At 40.8% G+C, this 12,267-nt stretch overlaps 1 protein-coding gene across 2 annotated transcripts in view; it reads left to right on the top strand.

Moving 5' to 3' along the window:
- The window catches only part of rbfox1 (RNA binding fox-1 homolog 1), a 92,087-nt gene that overhangs the window by 51,531 nt on the left and 28,289 nt on the right, over positions 1-12,267 (top strand). For both annotated transcript variants that reach the window (XM_083978104.1, XM_083978105.1), the window contains one exon: positions 3,650-3,689. In XM_083978104.1, the coding sequence (XP_083834230.1) occupies positions 3,650-3,689 (40 nt within the window). The remainder of the gene's footprint in view (positions 1-3,649; positions 3,690-12,267) is intronic.

The following is a 12,267-nucleotide window of genomic DNA, read 5'->3' as shown; positions in this document are numbered from 1 at the left end:
ATTGAACAAATGGAGTGAAACCAGTCTGATGACTGGAGGCTCAGTCTGCTGGAAGTTAGATGAGGGAGGCTTTCTCAGGCACACACACACACACACACACACACACACACACACTGCTCGTAGGTGGAGGTTTATGGTTGTACATGCTTTTACATCTTGAGTCAATGATCTCACTCTGTATCACACAAGAACAGAAAACAACACAGTCATTCACTTGAAACAGTTGTGCAGCAGCTGTAAAATCACTCTAATGCCATTTGTACAAGACTATTATAGGTCTAAACCTTGTCTATGTCTGGGAAGCACAGGGTCAAATCCTGATTCTTTTTTTTTTTTTTTGGAATGCGTTGTTACATAATACACCAAATTATTACAAAATGCGGGTATTGCATTTTTTATTAAGAAAATGTAATCATTTGGTGCAATATGTAACAACTTTCATAACCACGTCTATGTCTGGGAAGCACAGGTTCAAATCCTGATTTTCTTTTTTTCTTTTCTTTTTGGAATAAGTTGTTACATAATGCACTAAATTATTACAAAATGCGAGCATTGCATTTTTTATGAAGAAAATGTAATCATTTGGTGCAATATGTAACAACTTACGACAAAATGTGGCAGATTATTACAAAATGCGGTGTTCATGTGTACATCATGAGGTGAAAATGTATTACATTATTACATAATGATAATAATACATTTTTTTGTAACTCACATTACATTTAACAAGAAATCTCAAATACTAATAGCTACAAGGTGGAAGAGAAAGTCAAATATTGGTACAAAATTGTCCAAGGCCTCAAACTCTGATGCACTGAGCAACAACACTGCTCTGAATGAACTGAACGTAATGTGAATGTCAGTTTTCTTTGAGTTTTAGGTAATGGCTTTTATTATTAGCTCACACAAACACTCTCCACCCATCTGATACTGGCCCAGCCCGTCCGTTGTCACATTGTGGCCCCTGACCCCAAAATGTTGCCCACCCTTGAGATAGGTTGTTATTATTTCAGTTATGACATAAGACTTTTTTATTGATCCCATTCATGGGAAATCAGCTTCTTACAGCAGCAGAGAAGTAAACAACAAGCAGAAGTAAGGAATAAAAATATAAAAATGTGTGTAACAAAAGATGTACCTTATTGTACTGCAAACCAGTAGGCTGCATATACAGTATTCGATACAGTCTGTCAAACAGCTGACAGCGTCCATCTGGCATCATCATTTACTTCAGTTTCAGAACCTCCATCTTTTTTTACTCCTCTGTTTGTTAGAGTTTTGGTAGAGTTTGTCCTAGTGGTTCGTGTTCTTTCTGCTCAGTGTCTCTTAAAGGACAATTCCGGGCAAATTCAACTCTGGGCTGTATTTTCCTAACATTTTAGGTCTAAAAGAAGGAATCTAAAGATTTTCAGTTTAATTGCTCCTGTTTTGCGGTAGTTGTGTCTGTCCCCGCATCGCCACGGCAGCGATATATGGGAGCGGATTGAAGTTCTGCTGCTTAGGCTGTTTACATCCCTCAAAACCGCAATTTTTTTCCACAGACAGCGTCAGATGGCGACTCAAACATGCACCGAGAAGTTTATTTACTTCAAGTCAAGAGTTGATATTCCTGTGTTTATGACACAAATGGGAGCTTCCGACTGCACGTGAACACACCGAGCGCGTCAACTTGGGTCTCGCGCGAGAAATTGGGGCTTTGAGGGAGGTAAACAGCCTAAGCAGCTGAACTTCAATCCGCTCCATTCATTGCTGCCGTGGCGATGTGGGGACAGACACAACTACCACAAAACAGGAGAAATTAAACTGAAAATCTTCAGATTTCTTCTTTTAGACCTAAAATGTTAGGAAAATACAGCCCCGAGTTGAATTTGCCCAGAATTGTCCTTTAACTAATGGTCTCTACCTGTAGCCGCTTGTCTTTTGTCCCTGTGAGGATCCTGTAGGACGACCTGACTGCTCAGTAGTCAGGCTGTGGGCAGCCAGATAGCATAATGATCTTATCTTCTGAGGAATCTTATGGTGCGTTCCAGGCAACCTGTAACTCGTGTTTTTCCGACCTGTTCCTATGGTTACCCGTTGGAGCGTACAGTCAAACTCGTAACTTCCCACCTGTGAACTCATACTAGATGTACTCCCAGCTCCCACTTGTAACTCATAACTTGCCTGGAACGCTACAAAGTCGTAACTGGTGACTTGAAGTCGTGACTTACGGGTTCAAAAGCCTGCCTGGAACGCACCATTAGCCATGCCTGGTTACCATGGTGATCCAGCTTGGTTAAAGTGACTTAGGTTGTGTCTGAAATCACCCCCTACTTACTATGTAGTGCACTATAGTGACCACGCCATTTTGTAGTGGTGTCCGAATGTTTAGTGATTATTAATGTTCACTATATAGTGCACTGAATCTATCCCACAATTCACCGCGAAATGTACATCCGATGGTCACTAACCGGAGCAAGATATCCCATCATGCATTGCGACCACGGATCGCCGTTACCACACCGGCCCAGAGTGACCGGTGTAGCTACCAAATAAATGCAGTAGTGCAGCAGCCTCTCAGTAAATGTGTCCAGCTGCCAGAGTTGTCCGGTCGCGGCTTCCACAGACTCCCACAACAAACGTCGGAGCAAATTTTCTAACAAGTGTTATAAACTGACCACAGGCTCGATGCTAATTTCTCTTAGCCCGTCTATGAGATTTTACATTATACGTTAGCATTAAGCTAGCAGACTTTATGCTTAGTTGTGAGTGGCTGTGTGTGTTTTGAACGTGGTTTCAAACTATGTAGGTTTGATTGAACATCTTTGATGCTTAAATCCGCTTAATATTGCTTTACTCTTTTTATGTTGGTACCTATTACACCCGTAGGTCTATGCTACGCTGTTAGGCTACCATGGTTGTATCCATGGTACCTACACCGGCCATTACGATCGCGGTCGGAACGTTTTAATTAAGCGACGTAATACGTCATTAACTGTGCGGCGGAGTAGTGTCCGAAAGTGTACTAGTAAACTATATAGTCCACTATATTGAATTCACATAGTGAGTAGGGAGTAGGGAATGAGTGAGTGATTTCGGACACAACCTTAGTTTTAGCTAAGTGGATAACCAACCAGTCTCTTACAGTGCAGGTTAATGGGCTCTTCTGCCTCCCAGTCATTGACTCTTGCTCTAAGATGCTCTTTTGTTTGTTAGTTTTTTTATTAATTTGAACTCTGTACATTTCTTTTAACAAATTCATGAAATCACCAAGGCTACCCTATTAAACATCATATAATATTAAAATAGACATTAATATATAGCAGTGGAAACATATTTCTGCGTCATGCTTTTTCTTTGATGAAAAAAAACAAACACTGATGCTGCTGTTTGGACATGTGAGTATTTTTGGCCCCTCCCAGCCTCCTTACCCAGCCACAGGGGGGTGCAGGGCCGGGGTGCCTGCTGTATTTCCCCTTTGCCTCTGTCCCTCTTCTGTCTTTGGTTGGCTCGTTTTTATTTTATTTTATTTTTTGGGGGTTGTTGTATTGGTGGGTGGAGACGGAGGTTAGTAGCCAGCGTGGTGCCTGCATGTCAACATGCACTAATATGGATGTTTTTGTTTTTTATTGTGTGTTTGTCTGTTTGTTTGTGTTTGCATCCTCTGCAGTGTTGTTTACCAGGATGGATTTTATGGTGCAGATATTTATGTAAGTATTATTTCCTGGTATGACCTTGCATGCTACACCGCCATCTCTGTAGTCTCTGCCCTGTTGCTGTGCACATGCAAGCCTCCGACCCATCGTGATCACACACAGCTTCACCTCCAGCCGGGGGAGGGGTGGGGGTGGGGGTGGGGGCATGGAGGATATATACGTTGCAAACATTGTGTCACACTGTGAGAGGATGAGCTGCACTGTTAGTTATAAAAAACAAAGTTGTCACAGTGTACATTTACATTTACATTTTTACATCTAGGGCCCTAGGACTCACTCTACAGATCTGGACTTACACTGGGTTATAGCCCCTCAGCCCCCTCTGCGTTTTACATTGAGATCCATTTTCTGTTTGATAAATCTGTTAGTTGGTAAAGATTGCTTCAGTTGCTTCAATGAAATTCGAGTTTTTAAGTTTTCTGTGCTGACCGAGTCCCGACTGTTACCAGCCTATGGTGTAATAAATACAACATTTATGTACTGATTATACCTTTAATTTACCTTTGTCAATGTTTATATAATCACATGCAGGAATTTAAAGTATTTCATTTTCCACCCCTTGGGGGCGCCACAGCGTGATTATGAGCACAATTCTCACCATTGGATTCCTTGACTAAGAAAACATAGGTTTGGCATGTTTAATTGAGTTTCTAGGTTGTTTAGAGGCCAAGATAACTGAAATTCTGTATTTTATGGCGCCCGTTTTGAAATTCCAAAATGGCCACCATACAGGTGTCTGTGTAAGTGGCAACATTGGTTTTTGGAATCCCCAAGGTCTGCAGATTCCAAAAATGTATAGGTCAACAAATCGCCCAAAATTCCCACAAAAGTACACAGTGAACCTGACTAATTCCGCTAATGAACACAACACAGAGAAGAAAAGCCTTAGCGTAATGTAACAGGATAATCTACAGTAAATGCATACGAGAAAAAAAACATCACAAAAACTATCATCTGTGACTAAATAACAAAAATTCACCTTGAATTATCCATCAATTGTATTATGAAAACCAGATAAATAGATACACACTGGCCTGTTAGTGTTCATATAAAAATTGCTGTAACTTGCAAACATGCTTTAAAACATTTAAAAAATAACTTATATAAACTATATTCATCTAAAAAAGCAAGAGATCGTTTCTCTGCCTCCAATGACAAGATATTCACACTGCCAGAGGCGAGCTCTGAATTAAAGCATCAGTATATGTTCTCATTCATGGTCACATCACTCCTGTATAATTCAACTGACTCGGTGACATGAGGATGTTTCAGATACAGAGAAGTAATTCACAGAAAATTCGACAATGCATCGTCTGACTGAAATCTGTAACAAGTACATTAGTGGTTCAGGTTCAGGTTCAGGTGAGGCAAGGCATCTTTATTTATATAGCACATCTCATACCAAGGCAACTCAATGTGCTCTACATAAAGACAAAACATTAAAAAAAACAGCATAAAAACAAAAACAGAGTTAAAAGCAGGAGCAAAGAAGAATAAAAAGTAAAATAAAAGAAAATAGATAAAGTTTAAAGTTCTTGAAAAGAGCTCAGCTATAAGCACATGAATAGAGAAATGTTTTTAACCTGGATTTAAAAGTGCTTACAGTTGGGGCTGATCTCAGTTCTGCTGCTAGTTTGTTCCAGTTGTGAGCAGCATAACAGCTAAATGTTCTGCACCTAAACCATTCAGTGATTTGTAAACCAGTAGCAGAAAATCTATTCTGTAGCTGACTGGGAGCCAGTGTAAGCTCCTCACTCTGCTCCCTGCTCCACCCTAGCTCCGCCCACTCACCTGCTCTGGCATTCCTGTCCCCCGGGTGAACAACGGACCATGTTTGTGTTCTCATCCAGTCACCTTCGAAACACAAACGTGGCATCTAAACAGGAGAACATACTGATCCAGAGTCTGCTGTGATGAATTCAAAGGATTGGCACTGATGTCAAAGTTTCTTCTTTTTTCTTTCCTCCTCCACTCCACATATTAATAATGTCACATTATGATAGTATTATAATCAATAACATCAGTATTCCTAACCTCAAATCACCCCTTGTTTAAAGTGGAATCATGCAAATTATAAAGACCTTAAAGGGATAGTAGCATTTTTTTCCCCAGCCCCTCAAAGTGCAGGAAAAACGCAGTTTTTATTTGGAGCTAACCAACTGCTGATCAACGGGCCCTAACCCTGGGCGGAGGGATATGTGAGTTGGTTAGGTCCAAATAAAAACTGTGTTTTTACACTGCATTGTCTGTCATATTAATGAAACATATTAACGCAGGTGTCAAACCGAACATTATGAACCTTGGACATGCCGCATTCTGCACATATTTCAGGCCAAGTCAGGACTTTCAAAAACTATTACACTCAAAGAAACTTTGATGCTCCAGTGGTGAACAATACAACAAGCATATGCACAGTGGAAGCTTCGGGGAGACCCAGACTAATGATGCTCTGTGTGTGTGTGTGTGTGTGTGTGTGTGTGTGTGTGTGTGTGTGTGTGTGTGTGTGTGTGTGTGTGTGTGTGTGTGTGTGTGTGTGTGTGTGTGTGTGTGCAGAGGAGGTGCTCTAGTAGCTCCCATAACATTCGACCTGGTTGCCTCCCCATTAGCCCCTCTGCCCCTGCCACTGGGATTGAGTGCCAAGCTGCAGTCGCAACATTTAATATTCATTAGTGCAGGGATCAGGAGCTCTCACGCTGTGTTTATGTTTATTGGGGAAAAGGAACTACCTGAGACATGGCTTCAGTCAAGGTGGAAAAAGAGCTTGGTCATGCTGGAGGGTGATATCCTTCAACATGGCAGTTATTTGTAACAGGCGTTATTTCTAATATCTGCTATTTTCTGGTGAGAAAAAGGTTCAGAAATTGTATTAATGTACTGTATTATCACTTGATCACTGACATCTACACAATTCCCATATGAACCCATTTAAATTTGAAAAGTCCTCTTTCCCTCTGGATGGACAGAAACAGACTTTTACCTTGTTGTCTTTAGTAGCAGCTGCTGTGCAGTTAAATTTTGCATTTTAATGCTGCCGCTGCCTTTGCTGTCCCTTGGTTCATAGTAACTGCAGATAATCTGATATTTACATCCAAACATGCCCAGTGTGTACACATATTTGTCAAGTGATGAGTTGGTCCATCGGTTTAGTTGTTTAGTTGTAATCTCTAACTTTCCACATCAAAATGTCAAAATCAACTAGACCTACATGTTCTATAAGTAAGTTTTATTTCAATATGGATAAAATCACAAAGTGCTTAATAATAAAAGTGTAGAGTGGTATAAAATAGGGCAGGTTAATAACACAAGATAAAAACATCACATTAAAATAACATAAAAAACACACCATCAAAATAGCATAATAAGCCATCCAGTCAACTAAAAGCTGAATAACAGAGTCTTCAGCTGTTAAGAGTCAGTAGACCGAGGAGCCACAGACAAGAACCGAAGGTTACTTCTGGTTTTGTAGCGTGTTTTAGGCACCGACAGAAGTGATCGACCTGAAGAGTATGGGGTGAAAAGATCACAGATATATTGAGGGGCTTGTTCATGTATTGCTGTAATTGCTTAGTCAAAAATAGAATTTTAAAATCAATACAGATTTTGCCTGGTAGCCGAACACCCGTTGAAAGCCTGGCCGCAGCGTTCTGAAAAACAATCTGCAGATGATTTAAAGAGCCCATGTTAAAACACATGAGCTGGGAGTTTCAGTAATCTAATCGAGATGAGACAAAAACATGTTCAATCATCTCCAGATCAGAGCTTGATACAGTATTCTTGAGTTTTGAAATGTTCCTCAGGTGAAAGAAGCAGTTGCCTTGAATATGTGGTATATTGATGTGTTGATGAAAAGAAGGGATCACCGCTGACACGTCTTCACTTGTTTTCAAAAAAGGAGTTTATTAACAAGAAGAACAGTGTACAAAAAATGCCGAATCCTGGAGCATCTCTGGTCCAAAATGAGATCTCTCTCTCTCTCTCTCAACTCAAAAACTTCCTTTTTATATGTTGGCTTATCTCCAACACTCCACCTTCTCCAGACAGAGAGAAACCTCCCGTCCAGATGGCCAATGACCTCTGACTTGACCTTTTAACTTTTAGGCTAGCAAAAAAACATATTCTGTATCCCATGTCTCTTACCCATTAGAGAAGACAACAGGATCATTCAGTCATATTGAACCATGCATATCCCATTAGGTCAGATGACTTCTAAGCAAATTATGGAACCCATTAAGTAGAGCATCTGTCCAGAAAAGGCATTCATACATACAAAGAAAAACATACAATAGTTTAAGATATTAAAGTAAGAAAGTTAAGGTGTATAATATACTAAAAATGTGACCCGATCCATCAAAATGAGTCACAGTGACCCAAATTTCAAAGTTGAGATTTTGGTATCAATGGAAAGATTAGAAAATAAGCTTTAAAATGATACCCTAGTCAAAGTCATACATTTGATGGTTTTTGAGATGTGGCCATTTGAATTGCGATCTTTCACTCTCTTATTCTGTTCTAAAATCTGAGAAAATTGCAGTTAAAGTTTTTGCCAGTGACTCTGGCATCTGTTCCTGTACCACGTGATTATACGCACCCTATACGGTTCCTTGTTGTCATAGAGGCACCATTCAATGACCGTCGGAAGAGGCTTTTTACAGCTCCTCTCTATCATAAACGGTTCAGAAGTTGTCATGTTTTGTTGACTTTTTGTAAAACATGTGCAAGCGTGTACGTTCGGTTTAGCATCGTGGCTACGTTCGGTTTAGCATCGATGCTACGTTCGGTTTAGCATCTGTTTCTGTATCCGTCCCTTCCTGTCATAGAGGCACCATTCAATGACCGTCGGAAAGCGGAGAATCCCACGATTCAGATGCAGTTTACAGCTCGTCTCTATCATGAACGGTTCAGAAGATATTTCATGTTTTGCACCGATGCAACACTCATTTTCAGAGGGTTTAAGTTGCAAGTCAACGTTAATCATCATTTACGTGCCTTTTCTCAATTATCTGGACTGTGAAACTTTGGGAGATTGTTTTTGAATGTCATTGCTTTGAAATTAGGGTAAAACATTTTTTTTGATTTTCTATGGGTTTTCCACGTTATCAGTTGATTATCTAAAAATAGAACGTTGCGACATCTGACTCATTTTGATAGAACGGGTCACCAATAGTTGATTCGTCAGGACAGCAAACACCCCAAGGTTTCTGATGCTCGACCGGACTGTGGAGCTCAGAGATCTCATGTTAGTTAACCACTTTTTAACGGCAGATAAACAATCTTGCAGATCTCAGATTCATGAAAAGAACAATAGAGCTGGATATCATCTGCATAAAAGTGATAACATAATGGGAACATAATGGGAACATAATATAGGCCTAACGTAAATAGGATGGGTCCTAGCACTGAACCCTGAGGTACGCCACGGGAAATGTCTGATTTTATTCACTGTCACTGACATTCCTGTGTCTGTTGACTTCATGCACCTCTTTGGTGTTGTGGCCATGGCTCAGTTCTCGTGCCTTTAGAAATAAGCAGCGATACTCCGGTGTCTGAATATTTCGCTGAAAGCAGCAGACTGCTGTCTGGAGTCGGGACATGGCTGAAAACCGCTGCTTTCATTTATCATAAAACAAAAGCCATTTTTCTCCCTCCCAGGCTCAGTGACAACTCCGGCACTTCTCACATCATTTCACCTTCCACCCTTCCTCTCTCTGTGACTGAGACGCTGCATCTGTCCTGACATGAGCAATGTATTATTACCACTATAAACTGTGGAGGCGAGTAAGTGATACTTAGTGCGTGTGATGATGGGCCGTGAGAAAGATGAACAGGTTGGCCCGTGTTACTCACCATCCACTGTGGACTGTCACTCCTGACTGAGTGACTAATGGCTGCCCTACAGCTCTGTGTGCAGGTGTGTGTGTGTGTGTGTGTGTGTGCGTGTATTTAGAGATGAGACTAACACTTGGTGTTTATGTGCGTACAGGTATGGCCACTAAAACGCACACGCAGTCTCATGCAGGGAAAGCTCCCAATCCATCATGTTTAGTGGAGGAAGGCCGAGCAGGACCACTCCTCCTCCTCCTCCTCCTCTTCCTCTCCTCCTTCTGTCCATCCATCTTCACTGACGATCAGCGTTTGTGACCACAAGGCCATGGGCCCACACTCAGACTGCTTTCATACAACTCGACAGCATTCCCTCTGTCTCTTCATGGTGTCAAATCCAAAACAAAAGTCAGAGCAGTATAATTTAGTTTAAAGGGATAGTTCAACATTTTTGGCAAATTGGCCCATTGCCATAATCCCTATAGTCATAGGAGTAGATTTGTTACCTTTTAATTGTCGGTGCAAGCTATCTTTAGAATGGCGGAGCAGAGCCATGAGCTGCTCAGAGCTACACTACGGAGGCTAATGGGATTTCTTGGTTTCCCTCATCAAACTCATCAAATGTGACCTGATCCATCAAAATGAGTCACAGTGACCCAAATTTCAAAGTTGAGATTTTGGTATCAATGGAAAGATTAGAAAATACGCTTTAAAATGATACCCTAGTCAAAGTCATACATTTGATGGTTTTCAAGATGTGGCCATTTGAATTACGATCTCCTACTCTCTTATTCTGTTCTAAAACCTGAGAAAATTGCATTTAAAGTTTTGCCAGTGACTCTGGCATCTGTTCCTGTACCACGTGATTACACGCACCCTATACGGTCCCTTGTTGTCATAGATGCACTATTCAATGACCCTCGGAAAGCAGGGAATCTCACAATTCAGATGCTTTTTACAGCTCGTCTCTATCATAAACAGTTCAGAAGTTGTCATGTTTTGTTGATGTTTTGTAAAACATGTGCAAGCGTTGTGTCGGCGCTACGTTCGGTCTAGCATCGATGCTACGCTCTGTTAGCGTCGATGCTACTCGGTTTAGCATCTGTTTCTGTACCTGTCCCTTCTTGTCATAGAGGCACCATTCAATGGCCGTCGGAAAGCGGAGAATCCCGCAATTCAGATGCAGTTAACAGCTTGTCTCTATCATGAACGGTTCAAGAGATATTTCGTGTTTTGCACCGATGCAACTCTGATTTTCAGAGGGTTTAAGTTTACGTGCCTTTTCTCAATTATCTGGACTGTGAAACTTTGGGAGATTGTTTTTGAACGGCATTGCTTTGAAATTAGGGTAAAACATTTTTTTTTTCTATGGGTTTTCCACATTATCAGCTGATTATCTAAAAAAAGAATGTTGCGACATCCGACTCATTTTGAGTCACAAATACACAATCCAACAACTCCAAAACATTCTCGTGGACAAGTTGTGACCTGCACATTCACCACGCTATGAGATAAAAATAGAACGTTGTAAGACAGAGTCATTTTTGAGGTAAATTCATGCAAAACAGCTGATGCGGGTTCCTGCATTTGCCTCGAAAACAACTCTGTCTCATAACTCAAAATGAAAAGACACTTTCGGACTCTACTCCACTGCGGAGTAGAGTCCGACAGTGTCTTTTCATTTTACCAATGAGCTCACCATATAAATAGAATTCCCTATATAGTGAGTAGCTAGTAGTGAATGGGTGAGTGATTTTGGACAGAGCCTTAAATTCCCCCCAGTAACAAAAGGATGGACAAGCCTGCAAGTCCCAGTGAGGGACCAGATGGAATCCTCTGTGCTGTGTGTTTCACAGACACATGGCTTGCAGAGAAGATTCATGTTGCTACTATTGACAGATTTCAGACGGTTCAGATGAACAGAATTAAACCTGAGAGCAGAAAGAGGATGGTGCTGCCGTGGTTAGTGCAAAGAACACTTCTGTGGCTCAGATGTCACGGGGCACAATCGTTACTCCGATCGCAGGGAGTCCTCGCACCATCTTGATTGTTTACAACCTGTCCTCCATTAACCCAGCAGCCATGTGTCACATCATCATTAAAACAAGTCTCTGCGTCCCAGAGCTCTTTTCATTATCTCCATGGACTTCACTTGACAAGGCCAGTTTTTTTTAACTGGACCTCAGGAGGCTGAACCTGGACCTGCTGTTAGCTAATGTCAAGAGGTTCATCCTCACACATTATTTATTTATTTTACATTCTTCTATTCATTTAATGCAATTTGTAACAAGCAGAGATGGACAGAGTACTCGACCCCAGTACTTGAGTAATAGTACAAATACTACTTGTCAAAATTGACTCCGTTACAAGTAAAAGTAGCTCAGTCGACATGTTACTCGAGTAAGAGTAAAAAAGTACTTGCTTTTAAAGGTACTTAAGTATCCAAAAGTACATGCTTTTAAATTTACTTTAAGTAAAAGTAAGAGTAAGAGTAGCCTGAATGTCTTATTTTTCACATCAATTAATTACTATATTTTTTTCTAAATGAATTTAAAGACCTTTTAACTCTTGTTTCTGAGAATGAACTCTTTGAGACCAGCTGCACTGATGTGCTGCTTTTAGGGGTTAGGGTTTCCTTCTTTGACAAACACAGCTTGTGTCCAATAGTATTTTAGAAAAAAAGAGAAAAAAAGAGCAGACCTGAAAGTAACCAGTACTTTTCAGCCTTCCTAGAAATTAACTCGAGTAAAAG

The sequence above is a fragment of the Trachurus trachurus genome, assembly GCF_905171665.1.
Source record: "Trachurus trachurus genome assembly, chromosome: 8".
NCBI lineage: Eukaryota > Metazoa > Chordata > Actinopteri > Carangiformes > Carangidae > Trachurus > Trachurus trachurus.
This window is presented reverse-complemented; position numbering and strand designations above follow the sequence as displayed.